This window comes from Colletes latitarsis, chromosome 10 (assembly GCF_051014445.1).
Source record: "Colletes latitarsis isolate SP2378_abdomen chromosome 10, iyColLati1, whole genome shotgun sequence".
Taxonomy (NCBI): Eukaryota; Metazoa; Arthropoda; class Insecta; order Hymenoptera; family Colletidae; genus Colletes; species Colletes latitarsis.
The window spans coordinates 29,553,324-29,580,360 of NC_135143.1; the positions used below are offsets into that span (position 1 = coordinate 29,553,324).

Here is a 27,037-nt window from a genome sequence, read left to right on the forward strand (position 1 = left end):
ACCACAGGTGAAGTGGCACGGTTCCGTTTTCCGAGCCCGTAATTATCAGTTTCCGGAGTTTCGACGAGGCCACCGGCTTAAAGACCCGTAAATTACGCAGCTTTTAAAGGGTTGAAGATGCTACGGAATAATTGAATTCAGATGGCGCCATCGTAGATGATTAGGAACATTAACTTAAACGTTATCGTAGGCTAAGAAACTGTTGAAATATGTGTGGCCGGAATTTTGAAAAACGTAACTGATATAGAGGGTGTTCGGCCTGGAAAAAATTTTAATGGGGGATTCTAGAGGTCAAAATAAGACGAAAATCAAGAATATCAATTTGTTGATGGAGGCTTCGTTAAAAAGTTATTAACAATTAAAGTTTCAACTGTATTGAATTTTTTTCTCGAAAATACGCAAGATTTCGGGAGTATGTCTACTCACCAAAAATGATTGTAATTGACCCCCACAGCTAACAATAATTTTTCCAGAACGATTTGAAATTTTTCTTATTTCGTTGAATAATTTAGGTACGTAATTAGATTTTTGGTAAGGAATTTTTTTCTCGAAAGTGCGTAAGATTTCGGGGGTATGTATATTCACCAAAAATGATTGTAATTGACCCCTGGAACCGAAAATAATTTTTTTCGTACGATTTGAAATTTTTTAATTTCGTCTCAAAATTTCAGTACCTTCTCGAATTTTTTTCTCGAAAGTGGGTAAGAATTCAGGGGTATGTATATTCACCAAAAATGATTGTAATTGACCCCTGCAACCGAAAATAATTTTTTTAATATGATTTGAAATTTTTTAATTTCGTCTAAAAATTTCAGTACATTCTCGAATTTTTTTCTCGAAAGTGGGTAAGAATTCAGGGGTATCTATATTCACCAAAAATGATTGTAATTGACCCCTGGAACCGAAAATAATTTTTTTAGTATGATTTGAAATTTTTTAATTTCGTCTAAAAATTTCAGTACCTTCTTGAATTTTTTTCTCGAAAGTGGGTAGAATTTCAGGGGTATGTGTAATGACCAAAAACGATTGTAATTGACCCCCGCAACCGAAAATAATTTTTTTAGTATGATTTGAAATTTTTTAATTTCGTCTAAAAATTTCAGTACCTTCTCGAATTTTTTTCTCGAAAGTGGGTAAGAATTCAGGGGTATGTATATTCACCAAAAATGATTGTAATTGACCCTTGGAACCGAAAATAATTTTTTTAGTATGATTTGAAATTTTTTAATTTCGTCTAAAAATTTCAGTACCTTCTCGAATTTTTTTCTCGAAAGTGGGTAAGAATTCAGGTGTATGTATATTCACCAAAAATGATTGTAATTGACCCCTGCAACCGAAAATAATTTTTTTAGTACGATTTGAAATTTTTTAATTTCGTCTAAAAATTTCAGTACCTTCTCGAATTTTTTTCTCGAAAGTGGGTAAGAATTCAGGGGTATCTATATTCACCAAAAATGATTGTAATTGACCCCTGGAACCGAAAATAATTTTTTTAGTATGATTTGAAATTTTTTAATTTCGTCTAAAAATTTCAGTACCTTCTTGAATTTTTTTCTCGAAAGTGGGTAGAATTTCAGGGGTATGTGTAATGACCAAAAACGATTGTAATTGACCCCCGCAACCGAAAATAATTTTTTTAGTATGATTTGAAATTTTTTAATTTCGTCTAAAAATTTCAGTACCTTCTCGAATTTTTTTCTCGAAAGTGGGTAAGAATTCAGGTGTATGTATATTCACCAAAATTGATTGTAATTGGCATCTGCAACTAAATATAATTTTTTTTTTCGTCTTATTTTGGCCTCTAGAATCTCACTTTAAAATTTTTCCCAGGGGTGGTTGGACACCCTGTATTTTAGCACAAAGGAACGATACAGAACAATACGATCATGGTTACACCGCGACGGTCTGAACAAGAAGAAGGGTCTGTTATACAAGCGACGGGTAGATCGCCCAGAGACGAAATAAACAACTGAATTATTTACAGTAGGAATACGATAGATGTCGCGATTAGTAATATACAAGGTGTTCGGTCAACCCAGGGAAAAATTTTACTGGGGAATTCTAGAGGCCAAAATAAGGCGAAAATCAAGAATACCAATTTGTTGATGGAGGCTTCGTTAAAATGTTATTAACAATTAAATTCAAAAATTTCAAATCGTTTTGAAAAAATTATTTTCTGTTGCGGGGGTCAATTACAATCATTTTTGGTGAATAGACATACTCCCGAAATCCTACCCAATTTCTAGAAAAAAATTCAAGAAGGTACCGAAATTTTTAGACAAAATTAAAAAATTTCAAATCATACTAAAAAAATTATTTTCGATTGCGGGGGTCAATTACAATCATTTTTGGTCATTACACATACCCTCGAAATTCTACGCACTTTCGAGAAAAAAATTCGATAAAATGCCTAAATTTTTCGACGAAAAAAAAAATTATTAAATCATTCTAAAATAATTATTTTCGGTTGCGGGGATCAATTACAGTCATTTTTGGTCACTACACATACCCTCGAAATCCTACTCACTTTCTAGAAAAAAATTCGAAAAGGTCTGAAATTTTTCGACAAAATTAAAATATTTCAAATCGTTCTAAAAAAAATATTGTTAGCTGTGGGTGTCAATTAGAATCATTTTTGGTCATTAGACATACCCTCGAAATTCTACCCACTTTCGAGAAAAAAATTCAAGAAGGTTGTGAAATGTTTCGATAAAATTAAAAAATTTCAAATCGTTCTGGAAAAATTATATTTAGTTGTAAGGGTCAATTACAAGCATTTTTGGTCATTACACATAACCCGGAAATCCTACGCATTTTCGAGAAAAATATTCGAGTAGATGGACAAATTTTTCGACAAAATTAAAAAATCTCAATTTCATTCTGGAAAAAATATATTCGGTTGCGGGGCTCAATTACAATCATTTTTGGTGAATAAACATACCCCCGAAATCTTGCGCATTTTCGAGAAAAAAATTCAGTACGGGTGAAACTTTAATTGTTAATAACTTTTTAACGAAGCCACTATGAACAAATTGGTATTCTTTATTTTCGTCTTATTTTGGCCTCTAGAATCTCCCATTAAAATTTTTCCCAGGGCTGTATATCATATTTCCAACATAAACATATACATATTGTTGTATTGCACCATAGAAATGAAGGTTACAAAATATATCATATATTCCATACTGCGTTCTCGAACTAACGCTAACCGGCGTGCAGTCACTCTCGCCAACGTATCAGGGTTGCCAACGTCCATCTCCAACAGGCACTATAACGAAATATCGGAACGCGGACCAGGCATAGAATAGACGTTGGAAGCAATCCTTTTTCACATCGTACGTATTTTATTCGAATAAAAAGACGGTTTAAGAAACGAGAATAAATCTTGGAATGAAATCTCCGTTAAATCTATTAGCGTTGGATTTCCCTGGGTTATGCATATACTTCAATATTGTAACAGGAAACAAGATACGCCTTTTTTCACGACGCATGGCTGCGAGGAAATAGCGGCGATTGAAAGAGGGATCCTTCGTGTCTTTGAACTTGTCCCGTTAAAATGATCGAGTGGTTAAATAGAGATATCGGGTTACCACTAGTGTGGCAGTTCTGGGAAATGATTCTTCCAGTTCACACACATTATGCGATTCTATGAAGATTAAACGACCGTGAAACGTTCTAACTTTTACTGTATTTATTAAATAATTTACCTTTGTCACTACATATGTATATAAAAATGGTCAGGTTGGACTGCCATTGCAGTCTACTTTTTCATGGAACAAAGATCTTACATTACTCTAATATTTGTATGTATACTGTTAAGATTTGTACGACACATTGTATTTTGTATAACTGTATGTTATAATAAACAAGAATAATACTGTCTAATTATAATTGATGGGATAAAACAACGGATCGAGTAGAAAACAGAACCGTTTCACTCGATCACGAGGTCAATAAGTAAATCAATACGTACTGACATACCGCAATTAATAAGTCTAATCTATTTCTATTTTCGAATCGAACGAAGTATTCACAGCTATCTGCTTAACCTACTACTCCTGACAAATACAAATGTTTCTCTGTTCCAAGTCGAGATAAAGTTCTATCCATCACCTTTTACAACTGCTGGAACGATTCTCGTGACATCTGGCGTCTTCTCGAGCGCACTATCGACTCTAGTGACGTTGTCACATCGCTGCCTCGCTTCATGCACTCATCTGCGTTAGGGATACTTGCTAATATCGGTGGCAAACGAGGGGGGAACGATGATGGAATGGGAGGAGTGGGGGTACCAGTAGTGGGCCTCACTCCACAAAAATGGGATTCAGTTTATTTTCCTGGCTTTCGCTGCCCATGATTTCGCGACACGATTAAACTGTGCCGCAGGGCTTGACACAAATATTTGACTAATGTCATAAGTCGAAGTCACGAGGGGCGCGGTTCGACGCCCCTGACAGTAAAACGAATTAAATAAACTACTTTAAGAGAACTCACGAACAGAAATCGTTTGTCTTTTATCGTCGATTCCGATAATGGACGTCAATATTTTGTTTAACATAAAAAGCTTTCCGAGCAACGATAATAAATAAAACTTCGATGACGTTGAAATTTAAATACCATAATATTGGTTAGTCTGAATCGTGGCGACCTTTTCCACTGACGTTTCTTTCTACTACAAAGTGTAAGAGATATTCAAGGTGGTCAAGTTATTTCGTTCAACCTGGCGTTCAGGGGGACGAGGTCTGTAAAGAAATCAATAATACTCTCGTACGAGAAGCCCCGTCGAGCGTTCCTTTACACGGATAGTCAGTCGTGCTAAAAATTTCATTTCACATCTTCGATTTATTTCGTCGCAATCAGCCTCTTTTCCGCGCCACGAGTCACGCCGTTGCCGACCACCCTCGCTGAAGACGCGAGGTGCAACTGGGTTAACGTCGTCTTTCGTTCCACGCGATTCAAGCACGCCGGGGATCCAATCGGCTCTCGCTTTGATACTGTTCAGATCAGTTTTCCATCGAATTTTCCTCCTTTTGAAAAACGACGATACCACTAAATTTTCGATATACAGCTTTCACATTCAATCTACGTTTCAATATTGATATTACAATTTCTACAGGGTGTTCGACCAACCCTGGGAAAGATTTTGATGAAAGATTCTAGAGACCAAAATAAAACGAGAATCAAGAATATCAATTTGTTGATGGAGGCTTCGTTAAAAAGTTCTCGAATTTTTTTCTAGAATGTGGGTAGGATTTCGAGGGTATGTCTAATGATCAAAAATGATTGTAATTGACCCCCGCAAACGAAAATAATTTTCTCAGAACGATTTGAAATTTTTTAATTTTCTTGAATTTTTTTCTCGAACTTTAAACGTTAATAACTTTGTAACGAAGCCTTAATCAACAAATTAGTATTCTTGGTTTTCGTCTTATTTTGGCCTCTAGAATCCTCCATTAAAATTTTTCCCAGGAGTGGTCGAACACCCTGTATAGCAACCGAGGGGTCGGTCGAGTGCTTGTGAGAGCGCGATCCCTCTGGTGGCGAGCATGGGAGACGACGCCCACAATGGTAACAAAAATTAACTGATTACTCTATGCTGAGAATTAAATTTTTTCAGTTCTTTAGAATTTTCTAAAGGAATAATTTCTCTGTAACTTGCACTATTTTTATCCGGGAAGTTAATTTATAAAAAAATTTTCAACGTGAATAAATAAAACTCGAAATATATTTTTTTGTGATACCAAAGTAATTAGAGTGTCGTATTCAATTTTTTAGAAGCTTGTGCATATTACGAAACCCGAACCCAGAAATTCGTCCCAGTAATTCGTAACGTAGAATAATCGATAGTGTTTCTTTTCCCTGAGACCAGACGAATTGGCCAGTATTTAACAATCAACCCTCGCGAACGATCGTCAACGAGCTTACACAATCGTCGCGCAATCTTTTTAAAAAGCAATGTTCACGCGATAATAAGGAGGGATCAATGATATACTTTATCGTACCGTTAGGTGCAAACGTGACCTGGTTGCGTTTATACAGTTGAAAAGGAGCGACGATTGTTCCGAAGGGTCACGTTCCTCTTGACGCACATCGAGTCGTACAAGAAATATTAAACTGACAAAATATATATATACACACATGCCTGTGTATAATTTAAACGTATCGTTGTATTTTGCATCTTCTGCATTATTCAAGCGTCGTTGTGTTTATTGTTACAAGGACCATTATTGACGTATTACTGGTTCGAAAATAGTGTCTCGAAACTGACCAAGCCTTTATAAAGATTTACGAAAAGTTACTTTTTCAACAAGCTCGTTTTGCTTCTGTCTTTTTTATTATTACCAATTAACGTTATTAATCTATTTATGGTACGATAGAAAACTTTGCGTTATTTACGAAATATTATTATGCATTTTGAAGAAAATGTCGTTACGATGAAAAACAATTTTAATTTCTTTTATTGGTTTGCTGTTCTGTTCCGGTTAACTGATCGAAGTATATGCATTCCACGATGGAAACCCTCCTTTTCTACCCTCTAGAATCTAGAATCTAGAGTCTGGATTGCGAAAGAAACGCGCGGCTCGACCCTTCGGTGCTTCCGGTTCGCAGATCGAACGAACGACTGCACATGTCGCGGAAATGTAATCAGTTGCTCACGGAGCCGCGAAAACCGTGGCGACACCCTATTCGTTCGCTCGACTTTTTCCGGAGAGGGTTGGGAGGGGGTGGAGGGGGAGGAGAGGGGGCGACGATCGATGACGAAACGCTATTCGAGGAAATTTTCCGCTCGTCTCGTCTATTTTTCCCGTAAGGAAGACCATCGGCTGCTGGAAGTCGAAGGCAAAAAGTAGTGGGAAGCGTACGTTACTTGAATCCGGGGCAGAGTTGCCAGCCACCGGCACAAAATGGCTGCCAGTGACGTAGCAGCTGGGTCGTTCCTCCGCGGACCGTGTATTATACATAAAATCTTACCAAATATAAACAATATCAAACTTTTTTTCGACGAATCAATTCTACATGCGATTGTTCAACGTTATTTATGTATAAGAATGAACTATCTTTGAACGACTACTTTTGGTAGGTTTTTAGTTTTAATTTTAGTATTTCTTTATTTGAAATCACTTATCCGGTTTAATAACTTCTTTTACAACGTATAAAATTGTGACTTGTGTAAAAATATATTTCGTTCTGCTTATGGCTACGCTTGCTTCCCATTATCCGGTATTAAAATGTTTTTTGGTAATGATGACTTATTGCACTATTTGCTAAAGATTTACTTATTTATTTGGAATTTTGACACTTCTGTATTCTTCTAATTTGTGTAACGAGGATGTTAGTGTATTTGAGGACGAAAACCAAGAATATCAATTACTTGACTGGAGCTTTGTTAAAAAGTTATTAAAAAATTAAACTAATAAATTTCAAATCGTTCTAAAAAAATTACTTTCGGTTGCGGGGGTTAATTACAATCATTTTTGGTCATTACACATTAACCCGAAATTCTACGCACTTTCTAGAAAAAAATTCGAGAGGGTGTGAAATTTTTCAACGGAATTAAAATATTTCAAATCGTTCTGAAAAAAATATTGTTAGCTGTGGGGGTCAATTACAATCATTTTTGGTGAATAGACATACCCCCGAAATCCTACCCACTTTCTAGAAAAAAAATCGAGAGGGTGTGAAATTTTTCAAAGAAATTAAACTATTTCAAATCATTCTGGAAAAAATATATTCGAATGCGGGACTCAATTACAATCATTTTTGGTGAATAGACACACCCCGAAAATCCTACGCACTTTCGAGAAAAAAATTCTAGAAGGTGTGAAATTTTTCGATAAAATTAAAATATTTCAAATCATTCTGAAAAAAATATTGTTAGCTGTGGGGGTCAATTACAATCATTTTTGGTGAATAGACATACCCTTGAAATCCTACGCATTTTCGAGAAAAAAATTCGAGAAGGTACTGAAATTTTTCGACAAAATTAAAATATTTCATATCATTCTGGAAAAAATATATTCGGATGTGGGGCTTAATTACAATCATTTTTGGTGAATAGACATACCCCGAAAATCCTACGCACTTACGAGAAAAAAATTCTAGAAGGTGTGAAATTTTTCGACAAAATTAAAATATGTCAAATCATTCTGGAAAAAATATATTCGAATGCGGGGCTCAATTACAATCATTTTTGGTGAATAGACACACCCCGAAATTCCTACGCACTTTCGAGAAAAAAATTCTAGAAGGTGTGAAATTTTTCGATAAAATTAAAATATTTCAAATCATTCTGGAAAAATTATTTTCGATTACGGGGGTCAATTACAATCATTTTTGGTGAATAGACACACCCTTGAAATCCTACGCATTTTCGAGAAAAAAATTCGAGAAGGTACTGAAATTTTTCGACAAAATTAAAATATTTCAAATCATTCTGGAAAAAATATATTCGGATGTGGGGCTTAATTACAATCATTTTTGGTGAATAGACATACCCCGAAAATCCTACGCACTTTCGAGAAAAAAATTCTAGAAGGTGTGAAATTTTTCGACAAAATTAAACTATTTCAAATCATTCTGGAAAAAATATATTCGAATGCGGGGCTCAATTACAATCATTTTGGGTCAATAGACATACCCTCGAAATCCTACGCACTTTCGAGAAAAAAATTCAAGTAGGTGGACAAATTGCAATTCTACAGCCGGAACTTTGAACGTTAATAACTTTTTAACAAAACCTCCATCAACAAATTGGTATTCTTGATTTTCGTCTTATTTTGGCCTCTAGAATCCTCCATTAAAATTTTTCCCTTGGTTGTCGGAACACCCTCGACCGACTTCCCAATATCCCAGTCGTCTATGGCAGGGCCTGCTAGGGCCTTACTGATGGGTCCACTATCAGGCCCCGGACGAAACGCGCCCCCTCCTTTCCTTTCCTGTCCTCCTACGATTCTCACGAGTTTCCACACCGCAGCGACACGCCACCTCCAGCGCGTCGAGTCTTACTTTCGTTTCTCCGGCTTGGCAATTTATCCCCGTCGGTGTTTACGATTACGATGAAAACGGCGCCCTCGCAATTAACCCGGACGGGTTCGCGGTTCTTACGTAATTTACAGCCGGTCGCGTTCACGCTCGTCCCCCTCCTATATCCATACACATTTATAAAGTTCACCGAGGCGATGCGATTACAGACCCAATTGACGTCGTCGGTGCATCACACGAGCACCCATTTACCTACTTTTCAACGTGCCACGCAACAGGCATCGCTCGACGACTCGTGGACGCGCACGGGATCCGCGACGAGGCACTAATGCTAATTAAAATTCGCCGTTTCTTTCTCCCATTTGCACTGTCGATCCTCTAATGGCGCAACACGCCCATGTTCCGGAACGATATCGATGGAACCCGCGCGGAGTTCTATCGATTTCGAATAGCGGCCGACGGCAACCGTGAAAAGCAGTACTTTCCGTCGGCGATATGGCTCGTCCATTGTTATTAGATCGTCGCTGTTATCGCGCAGGATACGTCGGATACTATACAAGTCTCGTTTTTCATCCGACTTTGGCCCTCTTGATAAAGTTTCCCGACGTTTCCACGAACTGTACCATTAAACATCGCCGTGTGCAAATACAAAAGAGGAAAAGGAGAAGCCTATACGGACCAAAATAGAATCATATAAATTCTTGTCTGCCTAAAAGTCTACTAAAATATTAATTAAACCGCTATTATAATAATAATCGCAGATAAAGCTTCCATAATCAGGAAATCTAATTTATTTTCAATTCGTACGTTCTCTTTTCTTGACCGCTAATTCGTGCAATCAAAGGTGGCGCCACTGACGCGATCCCGCTACGAAACTTAACCTCCAAATGTGGCTCGCGTCCCTAAAAATTTCGAGGAGTATCTCGCGCTCGACAGACCACCGCGAGAGAGTTAAGACATCGTATAAAAGAGTCTACCAGTCGTATCCACGTCCTCAGACTGCTCGCCTAATTGATATATTGGACGGCAAGATTGAAAATACCACCATTCTGAGCGGCGCCTCAAAGCTCCGCAGCGTTGCAATCGTTCCTGGGTACGCTCGCTTTTCCTCCCTTGACGTTTATCGCTTCGAACGTTTCTTCGCAATTAGCTACCGCTCGGATTGCGAATATACGGGGCCAGGTTTACGACCACTGCTGCGAACACGTGTCCTTGGACGAACGAGTCTGATTTTATTACGTTTCTGAAACGTCCGTTCGCGGAGAGATGACCGTACTAAATGTACAACGTGCTAATGACTCTGCCGTCGGGACACCCGATCGAATAAATTTTGTCGTTGCTCTATGAATTTATGACTTATGGATGACCGCTTTATGGCCTCTCGTTAGGCAATCACCGAATCTTTCTAATCGAGCGTTCAAAAGTAATATAATATTATTATTACTTTACCGACCGCAGTAGCCTGTTAATCGAATTTCTGCCGGTAACGTAGAACTTATTACCAGCCGGTAAGGTAACCTATTCATTTGTCATGGAAAATGTTAAAACTAAGAAAAAAAAGAATTCTACGTTTCTACGACTGGCTATCTACGGCTGTAACTCTCCGTTTACGGTCGTTGTATGCGCGAATCTACAAGCAAAATGTTAAAATCGACGAGTATCAGGTCTGACGTTCTGCTCGTTAGACCAGCGTGGGTATTCGTCAGTTTTACAACACGCTGCAACTTCTCTGATTGGTTTGCAGTTAGAAGTTAGGCTAATTAGTATTCCGGATGACGGTATATCGCGGTCGTGGGACGCTTTAGGTAAAGGAAAGTTTAGCTTCCTTAACGACGCGACGCCGCCTCGGGCCTAGCGTCGAGTCTGCAATTACCGGTGGCGCGAGTGCGCTCGCGTGCACGGGCGTCAATCCTACGCTTCGTGCACTTTATCGCGCGCGACACAAAGAGCAAGAACGTAATAACGTAAAGTATGCAGTTTAATTAGGGCTCTGTGCCGGTACGCGTTCTCATTAAGCCATTTGCATATAAACCGATGGAGCACGCTCGGGGCCCGGACCGGGCTGAAATCGTCCCTAATGGGAACGTAATTTCGAGCGCGGCGAGTAAATTCGCGAAAATACTGGAATCGCCGGCTTATCATGAACGCGTTAGGATTATGGGAAAGTCCTGTCATATTCCCCTCCGTCGTTAACTTCCATTACTCGAACGTAAAGGTCCGACAAGGGAGGGGGCAAGGCCTGCGGGCCACCGATTTTATTGAAACTCTGCAGACTCGTACATCTAGTCATTATACAGGGTGTTCGGCCACCCCTTGGGAAAAATTTTAATGGGAGATTCTAGAGGTAAAAGTAAGACGAAAATCAAGAATGTCAATTTCTTGACTGAGGCTTCGTTAAAAAGTTATTAACAATTAAATTCAACAATTTCAAATCGTTCTGGAAAAATTATTTTCGGTTGCGGGGGTCAATTACAATCATTTTTGGTCATTACACATACCCTCGAAATCCTACCCACTTTCTAGAAAAAAATTCGAGAAGGTGTGAAATTTTTCGATGGAGAGAAAAATTTTCAAATCATTCTAAAAAAATTATATCTAATTACAGGGGTCAATTACAAGTATTTTTGGTCATTACACATACCCTCGAAATCCTACCCACTTTCTAGAAAAAAATTCGAGAAGGTGTGAAATTTTTCGATGGAGAGAAAAATTTTCAAATCATTCTAAAAAAATTATATCTAATTACAGGGGTCAATTACAAGTATTTTTGGTCATTACACATACCTCTGAAATCCTACGCATTTTCGAGAAAAAAATTCGAGAAAATTGAAATTTTTCGATAAAATTAAAAAATTTCAAATCGTCCTGAAAAAATTATATTTAATTACAGGGGTCAATTACAAGTATTTTTGGTTATTACACATACCCTCGAAATCCTACCCACTTCCGAGAAAAAAATTCGAGAAGGTGTGAAATTTTTCGATGGAAAGAAAAATTTTCAAATCATTCTAAAAAAATTATATCTAATTACAGGGGTCAATTACAAGTATTTTTGGTCATTACACATTCCTCTGAAATCCTACGCATTTTCGAGAAAAAAATTCGAGAAAATTGGAATTTTTCGATAAAATTAAAAAATTTCAAATCGTTCTGAAAAAATTATATTTAATTACAGGGATCAATTACAAGCATTTTTGGTTATTACACATACCTCTGTAATCCTACGCATTTTCGAGAAAAAAATTCGAGAAAGTTGGAATTTTTCGATAAAATTAAAAAATTTCAAATCGTTTTGGAAAAATTATGTTCAGTTGTAGGGGGCAATTACAATCATTTTTGGTGAATAGACATACCCCCGAAATCTTATGCAGTTTCGAGAAAAAAATTCGAATAGGTATTGAAATTTTTAGACGAAATTTAAAAATTTCAAATCACACGAAAAGAATTATATTTGGTTACAGGGGACAATTACAATCATTTTTGGTCATTATACATACCCCCGATATCCCACCCACTTTCTAGAAAAAAATTCGAGAAATTGTGAAATTTTTCGACGAAATTAAAATATTTCAAATCGTTCTGAAAAAAATATTGTTAGTTGTGGCGGTCAATTACAATCATTTTTGGTGATTACACATCCCCCCAAAATCCTACGCACTTTCGAGAAAAAAATTCTTTACAGAAAACCTAATTAGGTGTTTAAAAAAAAAATTCAAATCGTTCTGAAAAAATTATTTTCGGTTGCGGGGGTCAATTACAATAATTTTTCGTCATTAGACATACCCTCGAAATCTTACCCACTTTCTAGAAAAAAATTCGAGAAGTTGTGAAATTTTTCGACGAAATTAAAATATCTCAAATCGTTCTGAAAAAAATATTGTTAGCTGTAGGGGTCAATTATAATCATTTTTGGTCAATAGACATACCCCCGAAATCTTGCGTATTTTCGAAAAAAAAATTCAGTTCGGACGGAACTTTAAATGTTAATAACTTTTTAACGAAGCTTCCATCAACAAATTGGTATTCTTGATTTTCGTCTTATCTTGGCCTCTAGAATCCCCCATTAAAATTTTTCCCTTGGTTGTCAGAACACCCTGTATGTACGTATACATAGCATTATGGGGACAGATGATCAAAAACTTGTTAGATATCCATGATTAAAGTTAATATACGAACCGTTGCAAGAAGCAAAGTCTGTGGGTTTGTTTAGACCGATTTCCATACGATCAGCGCTTCCGACGGCGAGCTGCGCAAGTTCGTAGAGTAACAATTTCGATTCTTCGCGCTACGCGGCGCCACTAAATTCCGTATACCGACACTGTAGATGTTCATTCGCATTAAAAATCTGTCCAATTTGTCACGATGCAATGCGACTGATGCACGGTAAAAAATAGAAGTAGCTTATGATCAACTGTAATCGACTGGCAATAATTTTTAACGATTAATAACGAAAATTCGTTATACGCGCACCGAAAGCGATTTACAAGACCGTGATCGACGAAGGGTGAAGCAGATGGGCAGGATTTTATTCCATTAATAGATAACGAACGGAATCCATCACCGTGTAGCAATTTCAATGCAACGTTTATTCCATTAGTTACTCGGATAAGCTTAGGTTAGAGTAAATCGCGCTGAAATTCATTCGACGCGAAATAATACAATTTCATTTAACAAATTCAGATTGTAATTGTAATGGAACGAGTAACGGGACGTGGCTGCTTACGTTTTACGGCGCTGTTCGGGATTCATCAAATTTCTTTTTTCATTCGTTCTTTATCTAGATAAGAGATTCGCTCATCCCTGGTACATAAAGTTATTCGAGAATCGCTTCTGTTACGAAGACAATTTGGAACGAGCTTAATGAGAAATTATGAGCCGTCTGAGCGTGAAACTCGGAGGCGGATGGAACACGGTGTTTCGGATCTGGAAATAGGAAACGTTTCATGGAATTTACTTCGGCCAAATGCGCGCGCCGGAACGAAATATCATTTGCGTAATTACTGCGTACAATTTCCACGGAATTTCTAACAATTTACGCAGCCGGGTAATCCGGTATCTTGTCGGGGAACTTGTTGATCAAAGAAGCTACGCAATGTTTCCTACTCCGCCCGGAATTCCCTTCAATATTTTATAAACAGTTCGTCCGCGCGAGATTAAAAGTTTCACCGGCGTGTGCAGCGTACGCGAACACTTCCTGTCTACAACATCAAACTTTCCAGCAATTACGAAAGCATCTGTCTTTGGAACTAACCGATTACATTTTTTAATCGAGTCATCCACCAAATTGAATTTCTACTAGATAAGATAACCGATTATTTACAGTTGATTCTTCGCATTTACGAATATTTAAACAATCGGTTATACAGGGTGTTCGACAGCCCTGGGAAAAATTTTAATGGGGGATTCTAGAGGTCGAAATAAGACGGAAATCAAGAATAACAATTTGTTGATGGAGGCTTCGTTAAAAAGTTATTAACGTTTAAAGTTCCGGTGGTTCTGAATTTTTTTCTCGAAAATGCGCAAGATTTCGGGGGTATGTCTACTCACCAAAAATGATTGCAATTGACCCCTGCAAACGAAAATAATTTTTCCAAAACGATTTGAAATTTTTTTTTCCTCGAAAAATTTAGGCATCCTGTCGATTTTTCTTAAATATTCGTCTTTGATTTTTAGTAATTTTGTCTGACGCCCTACGGAAAAGTTGTCTAATACCTTTTTGTAGGTATCCATGAACTCTACTTCCCCCCAAAATTTCAAAGAAATATATTCACTATTGTAGGAATTATGGCTGTTTGAAAATTGGACCATTTTTATGTGGTTTTTCTCATTTTACGGGGTGAAAGAACAACTTTTTCATTATTGTTAGAATTTCTACATATTCTACACCAAAATACGCGTTGATTGCTTTTTTAAACATTAAAATCGTCCAATCCGTTCAGGAGTTATGACATTTTAAAGATTCGCATGAAATTTCTGAGGTGCATTTCTGGGCCTCACATTAGATTTTCGGTAAAGAATTTTTTTCTCGAAAGTGGGTAGGATTTCGGGGGTATGTGTAATGACCAAAAATGATTGTAATCAACTCCTGCAACGGAAAATAATTTTTCCAGAACGATTTGAAATTTTTTAATTTTATCGAAAAATTTCAATTTCCTCGAATTTTTTTCTCAAAAGTGGGTAGAATTTCGAGGGTATGTCTAATGACCAAAAATGATTGTAAGAAACCTCCGCAACCGAAAATAATTTTTTCAGAACGATTGGAAAATTTTCTTTTTCCTCGAAAAATTTAGGCATCCTGTCGATTTTTCTTAAAAATTAGTTTTTGATTTTTAGTAATTTTGTCTGACGCCCTACGGAAAAGTTGTCTAATACTTTTTTGTAGGTATCCATGAACTCTACTTCCCCCCAAAATTTCAAAGAAATATATTCACTATTGTAGGAATTATGGCTGTTTGAAAATTGGACCATTTTTATGTGGTTTTTCTCATTTTACGGGGTCAAAGAACAACTTTTTCATTATTGTTTGAATTTCTACATATTCTACACCAAAATACGCGTTGATTGCTTTTTTAAACATTAAAATCGTCCAATCCGTTCAGGAGTTATGACATTTTAAAGATTCGCATGAAATTTCTGAGGTGCATTTCTGGGCCTCACATTAGATTTTCGGTAAAGAATTTTTTTCTCGAAAGTGGGTAGGATTTCGGGGGTATGTGTAATGACAAAAAATGATTGTAATCAACTCCTGCAACGGAAAATAATTTTTCCAGAACGATTTGAAATTTTTTAATTTTATCGAAAAATTTCAATTTCCTCGAATTTTTTTCTCAAAAGTGGGTAGAATTTCGAGGGTATGTCTAATGACCAAAAATGATTGTAAGAAACCTCCGCAACCGAAAATAATTTTTTCAGAACGATTTGAAATTTTTTTTTTCCTCGAAAAATTTAGGCATCCTATCGATTTTTCTTAAAAATTAGTTTTTGATTTTTAGTAATTTTATCTGACGCCCTACGGAAAAGTTGTCTAATACTTTTTTGTAGGTATCCATGAACTCTACTTCCTCCCAAAATTTCAAAGAAATATATTCACTATTGTAGGAATTATGGCTGTTTAAAAATTGGACCATTTTTATGTGGTTTTTCTCATTTTACGGGGTCAAAGAACAACTTTTTCATTATTGTTAGAATTTCTACATATTCTACACCAAAATACGCGTTGTTTGCTTTTTTAAACATTAAAATCGTCCAATCCGTTCAGGAGTTATGCTGTTTTAAAGATACGCATGAAATTTCAGAGCATCATTGTAGACCTCACATTAGATTTTCGGTAAAGAATTTTTTTCTCGAAAGTGGGTAGGATTTCGGGGGTATGTGTAATGACCAAAAATGATTGTAATTGACCCCCGCAACCGAAAGTAATTTTTTTAGAATGATTTGAAAAATTTTTTTTTCCGTCGGAAACTTTCACACATACTCGAATTTTTTTCTAGAAACCGGGTAGGATTTTGGGGGTATAGCTATTCATAAAAAATAATTATAATCGACCCTTGCAACCGAAAATAATTTTTCCAGAACGATTTGAAATTTCTGAATTTAATTGTTAATAACTTTTTATCGAAGCCTCCATCAACAAATTGGTATTCTTGATTTTCGTCTTATTTTGGCCTCTAGAATCCCCCATTAAAATTTTTCCCAGGGGTGGCTGTACACCCTATATATAAATTGTAATTGATCGCTACAACCAACTAAGAAAACTAATTGTCTACTGCAATTAACAGTTGATAATTTCGAACGTAATTGTTGCATGCAATTAATTTTTACAATTAACAGAACTTATTTATCAATTGCAATTAGCAACTGGTGGTTTCGAATTTAATTGCTACGAGCAAATGATTTTCACAATTAAAGATTTAACGCTGCGTTAATTAATGTATCGTTCCGTTTTAAAAAATACCGATGACCTCGAAATCTAATATTTTGTTGTAAACAATATTATTATATTGCTCTTTGTAATATTTGTCCCTTCAAAACGAACATCAATTTATTTTTTCCATCGTTAAAAAACACTCGAGACGTTTAAGGTGGTCAAGTTAGAAGGGACACCCTGTATATAGTACTCGTCGCAATTTGAGGCATGTGGCAAACGAGAACGAAAGAATGTCTTTATATGCAACAATGTGGCGAAACAATTGCACAAGATGAAACGAAATAAGGAGACGCGAAACTTAATGTCATTCTTAGTAACGTCAATTTGTAGACACACCGTGCGTGTGCTTCGAGAATAGATAATTTTCTTTACGTTACCATTGACGACTAGCATCCGTTGAATTCGTTTATAGCTACTTTCAGGTTGGGAAACACTGCTGTGGATTATAAAAAGACGTGCGCAGCCGCGATTGTTTTCATGTGACATAAAACGTATGTACACACTGATTCGCATGGCTATCGCCGCACAAGTTCCTTATCGTGCAGGAAACGAAGGGGCACAGAGCAAACAGTTCCGGTAGCGACAAGACGAGTAACGCAGGTGCCATCCACTCGTGGTGAAGGTAGGTTAGTGCTCGACAGAGAAGAACGGAAACAAGAATATTACATTATTTATGTTCCATAAGAACCAGTCAGTCGATACGCGCAGGACAGACTCGAATATCGAATTTAAAAACCTAATGTTTACGAGACGCCATTTATACGCAAGCTGTACAATCCGGGAGCAATGTCTATTTATTTCCAGGCCGAGTATTTCAATTTTTAATTAATTTTAAAAGTGTTTTGAATCGCCGGTGACCGTCGTCGAAGAAAAGCGCGCAAAGAGTTTCGACGTAAGCGCTCGAGCGCCCCCAGCATCACTCACCTTCTCTCGCTTTCAGGTACACAGTGTTCGCCACGATATTCTCCAACTCCATCAATTCCAGCTTGATCGGGTTTACGCGGCCGAATCGGGAGGGAGAAACTGGCCGGCCGACGGTCGGGGTGGGGAGGAGCAGCGAGCGTCTCGAACGGAAGTCCGTACGGCTGGTGTTCTTTTCCGGGGTTGAGCACCCTGTCGGGCTCCGGCAGACCAGCTCCCATCTGCGGCCCCAAGACACCACGAGGACCGATCAGTCCCCCTTCACCGAGGACCAAGGACAACAGGAAGGACGACGACACGCTTTCGTCGGACGATTCGCTCGCGCCGACCGGGCTCGGAGTTTTCGAAGGACGTACGAGCCGTGGATCCAAGCGTTTCGCGTCCAAGACTGGAGGAGCAACCTATCGAGCCGACTCGAGTTCGATGGCCCCCTCTGTCGGTGAAAAACCGATGCCGCCGTGCACTTGTCGCTGAACGTTACGCGGTAGCTTGTCGACACGAGGGTTTTCGCTATTCACCGCGTGGTCGATCTTCCGATCAACGTCGAGTCGTGGGATCCAAGAAGTAGCTTCGATCGTCGTTGTTCTTTTTTATCCGCGAAAAAGAGGCTTCATTCGGGGGTGCGGCAGTCGGTAAGTCCAACGGTGTGCACCCTCTTCTTCTGATTGGTCGACGGTCGATCGCAGCGCGACGCGTTTACATCGAGGAATTTACTATTTAATTGCTTCGTTCGCGGAGACGAGTGACCCTTAAATATCAGCGAGATATCGCGCGCTCGTAGCCAACGACAATCGTTCCGGCCGATCCCCGGGGCCACGTTAGCGCGCCATTGTAAAAATGTCACGTGTCCGTGGATTCACGTACGACGGGACGACCGACACACAACACTTGCACGCGCGTACAATGCTTTATACCAGCGCCTTTCACTTCGCCACTTTACAACGACGCCGCGCGGGAAGAGATGCCTGCGCATCCGGTAGATCCTTCTTCGTTGGACTGTGTCTTCGATCACCACCGATTCGAGGATGACTGCGCGAGAACGCCCACGATACCACCGTCCCCCTTTTTCTCTCGTTGTCGCCGAGTCGACTTTGGCGAATCTTTGTTTCGTCTCGTTTATGGAAGAACGGATCGACGATTTCGTTTCAACGAGGCCGTCTTATTTGCGAATTTCCAGCAGTGTCAACGTATCCTGTCCAGCGATCCCCGAGATGTATGTTCTGGAACGAGATTTCAGATTGGCCGTGTTATTAGCGTGAAAGGACTCGCGGGGAACGACAATGGCGTAGTCAACGATGACGTTGACATTTTATTATCGGATTCTTTGCATTCGATCGTTCGACCGTGTTCTTGTTAAACAATTCGTGTCTCGTATGTTGTGCTTGACCAAAAGTTGTTTAATGCTTATAACGTACCTAACCTATAAAGATCGTATATACTTCTAATATTTCTTTGCTGTTACTGAATACCCTCAAAGGAGGGGAAATAGCAAATTGATGGTTTTAGAAAGTTTTGGAAGCTTAATGATTATTGGATTGAAAATTCTAGGGTCTTGTGGGGCAGGGATATGAGGATTTTGCGATCGTTTGCGCCCAGGTCCCTTCGCGACGCAACGAGGCGTGAGCGTATTTGATAAATCACTATGCTCCTCGCGCTTCTCCTGTTTATCTGCCGCGCAAGAGACACGCACTTATCGTCGGGCATTCTACACGCGAAACTGCCAGGCGCACATGTGCGTGAACAGTACGCGCAGCAGGTGCACCAACGGGGATAAAGATAACGACGCGACTAACCGCACCGTCGGCGTAATACCCGACGCGGTAATCTAATAACTTTTTTTTCAGGGCTCGATTCCCACCGACCCAGTCGTTTCCCTCCGCTATTTGCTATACAGGGTGTCGTGCGACTCGGATACAAGAACTATCCGTACGTAGTCCCATATTCGTGCACCACATTCTCTCCCCGTAGAAAAAGTCCTGTTCAGATTCATTTTCATCGAGAACCAACTTGCTGAATGAACTTGCACGGGGCCTGCTAGTGGACTCATCAGTGAGACTTTCTAGAAGGCCCTGCCTTAGACGACTGGGATATTGGGAAGTTGGTTAAGGAATGTATATTGGGAAAAATTTTAATGGGGAATTCTAGAGACCAAAATAAGACGAAAATCAAGAATACTAATTTGTTGATGGAGGCTTCGTTAAAAAGTTATTAACGTTTAGAGTTTCGCCCGTAGAGAATTTTTTTCTCGAAAATGTGGAAGATTTCGGGGGTATGTCTAATGACCAAAAATTATTGTAATTGACCCCTGCAGCAGAAAATAATTTTTCCAGAACGATTTGAAATTCTTTTTTTTTTGTTGAAAAATTTAGGCAACTAATTAGATTTTCGGTAAGGAATTTTTTTCTCGAAAGTGCGTAGGATTTCGGGGGTATGTGTAATGACAAAAAATGATTGTAATCAACTCTTGCAACGGAAAATAATTTTTCCAGAACGATTTGAAATTTTTTAATTTTATCGAAAAATTTCAATTTCCTCGAATTTTTTTCTCAAAAGTGGGTAGAATTTCGAGGGTATGTCTAATGACCAAAAATGATTGTAAGAGACCTCCGCAACCGAAAATAATTTTTTCAGAACGATTGGAAAATTTTTTTTTTCGTCGAAAAATTTAGGCATCCTGTCGATTTTTCTTAAAAATTAGTTTTTGATTTTTAGTAATTTTCTCTGACGCCCTACAGAAAAGTTGTCTAATACTTTCTTGTAGGTATCCACGAACTCTACTTCCCCCCAAAATTTCAATGAAATATATTCACTATTGCAGGAGTTATGGCTGTTTGAAAATTGGACCACTTTTATGGAGGTTTTCTCATTTTACGGGGTCGAAGAACAACTTTTTCATTATTGTTAGAATTTCTACATATTCTACACCAAAATACGCGTTGTTTGCTTTTTTAAACATTAAAATCGTCCAATCCGTTCAGGAGTTATGACATTTTAAAGATTCGCATGAAATTTCTGAGGTGCATTTCTGGGCCTCACTTTAGATTTTCGGTAAAGAATTTTTTTCTCGAAAGTGCGTAGGATTTCGGGGGTATGTGTAATGACAAAAAATGATTGTAATCAACTCCTGCAACGGAAAATAATTTTTCCAGAACGATTTGAAATTTTTTAATTTTATCGAAAAATTTCAATTTCCTCGAATTTTTTTCTCAAAAGTGGGTAGAATTTCGAGGGTATGTCTAATTACCAAAAATGATTGTAAGAGACCTCCGCAACCGAAAATAATTTTTCCAGAACGATTGGAAAATTTTTTTTTTCGTCGAAAAATTTAGGCATCCTGTCGATTTTTCTTAAATATCCGTTTTTGATTTTTAGTAATTTTGTCTGACGCCCTACGGAAAAGTTGTCTAATACTTTTTTGTAGGTATCCATGAACTCTACTTCCCCCAAAAATTTCAAAGAAATATATTCACTATTGCAGGAGTTATGGCTGTTTGAAAATTGGACCACTTTTATGGGGGTTTTCTCATTTTACGGGGTCGAAAAACAACTTTTTTATTATTGTTAGAATTTCTACATATTCTACACCAAAATACGCGTTGTTTGCTTTTTTAAACATTAAAATCGTCCAATCCGTTCAGGAGTTATGATGTTTTAAAGATACGCATGAAATTTCAGGACATCATTCCTAACCTCACATTATATTTTCGAAAAAGAATTTTTTTCTCGAAAGTACGTAGAATTTCGGGGGTATGTCTATTCACCAAAAATGATTGTAATAGACCCCTGCACCTAAATATAATTTTTTTAGTATGATTTGAAATGTTTTAATTTCGTCTAAAAATTTCAGTACCTACTTGAATTTTTTTCTCGAAAGTGCGTAGGAATTCAAGGGTAGGTGTAATGACCAAAAATGCTTGTAATTGACCCCTGCAACTAAATATAATTTTTTCGGAATGGTTTGAAATTTTTTAATTTAATGTTTTAATAACTTTTTAACGAAGCCTCAGTCAAGAAATTGATATTCTTGATTTTCATCTTATTTTGGTCTCTAGAATTTCCCATTAAAATTTTTCCCACGGTTAATCGAACACCTTGTATAGCAACGGGGGAGTCGAGCGCTTGTGAGAGCGCGACCCCTCTGGTGGCGAGCATGGGAGGTGACCCTTTGCTGTACAAAAAACGATGTTAAACTCCTTGTTACTTGAATTTGACAGAGGACCAAATGTCACATTCCGATAGGATTAAGGTTAATTACACATCTCTCGTCCACTCGGAATAAAGAAACAAAAACAGCAGTACGAATGATTCCTATTGCAAGTATCCCTAACGTAAGACTGATGGTATCCTAGTCTGGCACAAAGTATCCTACTTATAACAGAATTATATCTGGAAAGCATAAAATTAATTGGTCTCATTATGCTTGTATTCCATTCCAATTGAGTCACAAAGTTGCACCTGTAGTCTTCGAAGGAATCTAAAATATTTACTCGACCCAATAGTTTTCCCTCTGTCGAAGTTAAAGGAAAGATGAGGTTTGAGAAACACTGCCATAAGGAAACACTCTGTCCCCGTCTGTATCAACAATTCTCGCCGCACTCTGTACACCCCCGCCCCCTGACCCAAACCAAGCCACTCACGAGTAGAGCCACGGAATGGACTCCCGTTGAATTAGATTCAAACTGGATGGATTCTCATCAAAGTGGATCTTACGGCTTGGCTGCATTACACCGGTAAATCCTATTAAACTGCGACAGCTAACGAATGGGTAACCCGACGCGAGCTCTAAATTAAGTAACGAACGAAAAAAGACAGGGCGGAGGGGGACGACGAGATGCGACGATCGTTAGGGGTTTCGAAATGCTTTTTCTCGGTGACGCGATTCCTGTTTCGCGAAACCGGATTCGGAAGCGGCGAGCAGCGCCGATAACGGCGGGGAAAAATGTCGCCGCAAAGGAAACGACCGGATGGTCGTCTGTTTCCCATTCCGCTATCTTTCGACCGACAAATATCACTGCTGCTTTGATATAGAAAAATGACGTAAGTACACCGAGTGCGCAGCGTGACATTTTTCTTTCATCACTAAACTGATACTTTTATTATGGATTCACCTTGCAAACTACTCGAACGTAAAGCGAGATTAACGTAGCTAATGTAACCACTCGTGGGAGGACCAGGAGGATCAAGACCAAAATAAAATTTGTGTTCGTTATTCGGAGATAAAAGCTCGACTTTCCCGTCTTACGTCTCCCATCTTTCTCGACCTATTCGCCGTGTCCTGTCCAGGTTTCCCTCCTATCCCTCCGCGCCACGAGGTGGCGTTAGCGTTCGTTACGCGCGAAATGCATTACGGGCTGACAGCGTCGCGAATGCTTTTAACGGATATCCAACGTTCCTGCATACGAGCAACAAGACACCGCGATTGATCGATTATTGGCAGTTTCTATTTCCGCGCATAATCTGCCCGCGTGCCAGCCGACGGGAAACAAATATCCCCATGACTATTCGTTCCCGTGCGCTCCTGAACGTTCTCCACCGCGGGCATTTTGTTTCCACGGACGCGACCGACGAGCGTTTTCAACAGTTGTCACGGACGAACGGGGTGGGGGTTGCTGTTAAACGCCCACGTTGCGTAAATGCATCGCGAGAACAGGACGAAGCTTTAAGATCGGACTTATTATTTATGAAACGTGCAACTTTTTCCTCGTGCCGGGAAATACACGCCACAGCATCCAGTCCGGCCGATGATTAATGCGACCGAGCCCGTTGTCGTCGACTAGACAAATTACTTTCCACGAGTTTCTACAGTTTCTTTTTTTTTGCTAGCTATTGTACAAGGTGTTCCGGCTACTAATGACAATTCTTTTAATGGGTGGTTTGTACGGACCAACGTAAGACGTTCGAACGAGAATAAATAGATTTTTAAGCAACGATGAGCAACATTTTTGGAAAATTTGCTGCTTTTTAGTTCCGCGTGGATACACGTATACCTTCGATCAATAACTTATCGATAATCGATAGCAGCGCCTGTACTTTAAAACGCTTAGAATGAATAAAGTAGAATACAAGTAAATTATTGAATTGTGTCTGTATTTGTTATTATACAGGGTGTTAGGACACTCCTGGGAAAAATTTTAATGGAGGATTCTAGAGGCCAAAATAAGACGAAAATTAAGAATACCAATTTGTTGATGGAGACTTCGTTAAAAAGTTATTAACGTTTAAAGGTCCACTCGTAATGAATTTTTTTCTCGAAAATGTGCAAGATTTCGGGGGTATGTCTATTCACAAAAAATGATTGTAATTGACCCCCACAGCTAACAATATTTTTTCCTGGACGATTTGAAATTTTTGAATTTTCTTGAGAAATGTCTCTACTTACTCGAATTTTTTTCTCGAAAGTGCGTAGGAATTCGAGGGTAGGTGTAATGACCAAAAATGATTGTAATTGGCCTCCGCAACCGAAAATAATTTTTCCAGAACGATTTGAAATTTTTTAATTTTACCAAAAAATTTCAATTTTCTCGAATTTTTTTCTCGAAAGTGCGTAGGAATTCGAGGGTATGTATAATGACCAAAAATGATTGTAATCGACCCCCGCAACCGAAAATAATTTTTCCAGGACGATTTGAAATTTTTGAATTTTGTTGAAAAATGTCTCAAACTACTCGAATTTTTTTCTCGAAAGTGCGTAGGAATTCGAGGGTAGGTGTAATGGCCAAAAATGATTGTAATTGACCATTGCAACCGAAAATAATTTTTCCAGGACGATTTGAAATTTTTTAATTTTCTTGAAAAATGTTTCTACTTACTCGAATTTTTTTCTCGAAAGTGCATAGGAATTCGAGGGTATGTATAATGACCAAAAATGATTGTAATTGGCCTTCGCAACCGAAAATAATTTTTCCAGAACGATTTGAAATTTTTTAATTTTATCAAAAAATTTCAATTTTCTCGAATTTTTTTCTCGAAAGTGCGTAGGAATTCGAGAGTAGGTGTAATGGCCAAAAATGATTGTAATTGACCATTGCAACCGAAAATAATTTTTCCAGGACGATTTGAAATTTTTTAATTTTCTTGAAAAATGTTTCTACTTACTCGAATTTTTTTCTCGAAAGTGCATAGGAATTCGAGGGTATGTATAATGACCAAAAATGATTGTAATTGGCCTTCGCAACCGAAAATAATTTTTCCAGAACGATTTGAAATTTTTTAATTTTATCAAAAAATTTCAATTTTCTCGAATTTTTTTCTCGAAAGTGCGTAGGAATTCGAGGGTAGGTGTAATGACCAAAAATGATTGTAATTGACCATTGCAACCGAAAATAATTTTTCCAAAACGATTTGAAATTTTTCAATTTTCTAGAAAAATGTCTCTCACTACTTGAATTTTTTTCTCGAAAGTGCATAGGAATTCGAGGGTATGTATAATGACCAAAAATGATTTTAATTGACCCCTGCAACCGAAAATAATTTTGCCAAAACGATTTGAAATTTTTTTTTTCCGTCGAAAAATTTCACATCTCAAATTTTTTTCTAGAAAATGCACAGGAATTCGAGGGTATGTATAATGACCAAAAATGATTTTAATTGACCATTGCAACCGAAAATAATTTTTCCAGGATGATTTGAAATTTTTTAATTTTTTTGATAAATTTCATTTTCTCGAATTTTTTTCTCGAAAGTGGGTAGAATTTCGAGAGTATGTCTAATGACCAAACATGATTGTAATTGCCCCCCGCAACCGAAAATAATTTTTCCAGAACGATTTGAAATTGTTGAATTTAATTGTTAATAACTTTTTAACGAAGCCACTATGAACAAATTGGTATTCTTGATTTTCGTCTTATTTTGGCTTCTAGAATCCCCCATTAAAATTTTTCCCTAGGGTGGCCGAACACCCAGTATTTGTGTTATTTAAATAATGAGGGTATCGATAACTTATTTATACATTATATTTGTTGCATTATTTATATGCATAGATATTTTAGAAGCCGAGAACATAAACAAAAACGTTATTACGAGTCAATGGCTCGGTAATCGTTGCGTTCGTTGATTAAACTGCCAATTTCCTTATCTCGATTTGTGTACGCTCGTAAGCGTGTGTTCGTTCCAATTCAGCGAAACCTAAATTTCCTAACCTATCGACGCGACTGTTTCGAGAACGTCGAGAATTATTCCATAGAACGTAACCGTGTAATTGATAGATTGTTCCCCGTTTCGGTGTTGAGTATCGAATACCCGACTGTCTCCTAAAAGAAGAATGCACACGATAGGACATACGATACCGCGTTCGAAAAGCTTTTCGTTCCAGTATTACTGACAAACCTTGCGCTGTTCGTATTTTGTTCCGCGCGTGCCGTCGGGACTTTTATCGTTGCTTTCTGACGCGCGTTGATCGTTGCTTCCTGTTTGACCGACGATTATGTATTCACGCTGATACGGAACAATTAATATCTCTCCCTATTTTTTTTCTAAGCTGCCCTCTGTCTTTCTTCGTTTCTAATTTCGATACGGATAAAACACGTTGCTACAGTTTTCCCCGGGACATTTTTTCATATCGATACTTTCATATTTGTATTAATAATTAGACTGCGAACTTTAAACATGAAATACGTACGCTAAACATATGCAAACAGCATGCAATTGTATAAAACGAAATACTAATATTGTTAGATTAATTTACGAAATATATTCTACATTCATTTTGCATACAATTTCCATATTAATATACGTCGTAAATGCATAAAATTCGTAGTGTAATAATAATAATATTCGAATACAGTAAATCCTTTCAGATTATGTTCAACCATACGAGTGCCCTACTGCTCAAACGTTTTACTATTTAAACAGAATATATCCTTAAAACAGTAATATTTTTCTTATCAAAATATTGGTACGTAACTGTAAAAATTAGTTGCGACAAGAATTTAATATGAATGCAATTTTACGTAAAAATTGAAAATTTCCTTGACCGAACAGCAGAGATGGGCGAAGTTTGATTCGAATAACAGACGAATAAAAATACACTGCAATAATTTATTTGCGATGTTTATTTACTTGCACAGTTGTACAGATAAGTTTCAACAGTTTTTTAAGTCTCTTAGTTGAAGATCAGTCCCTGTCAGTGCTACGGATACAACTAATCGAGAATCTTAATTATAAATAAAAAAATCTCGTGACACGAAACTATTTATTTCGTTTCATTAT

At 37.8% G+C, this 27,037-nt stretch overlaps 1 protein-coding gene across 2 annotated transcripts in view; it reads right to left on the minus strand.

Annotated features, from left to right (window-relative positions):
* Positions 1–27,037, minus strand: part of Gprk2 (G protein-coupled receptor kinase 2) — a 41,065-nt gene that overhangs the window by 12,651 nt on the left and 1,377 nt on the right. For both annotated transcript variants that reach the window (XR_013080493.1, XM_076775029.1), the window contains exon 2: positions 17,834–19,050. Coding sequence is in view for 1 of the 2 variants with exons in the window: in XM_076775029.1 (XP_076631144.1) it covers positions 17,834–17,885 (52 nt within the window). In the remaining variant the exon portion in view is untranslated. The remainder of the gene's footprint in view (positions 1–17,833; positions 19,051–27,037) is intronic.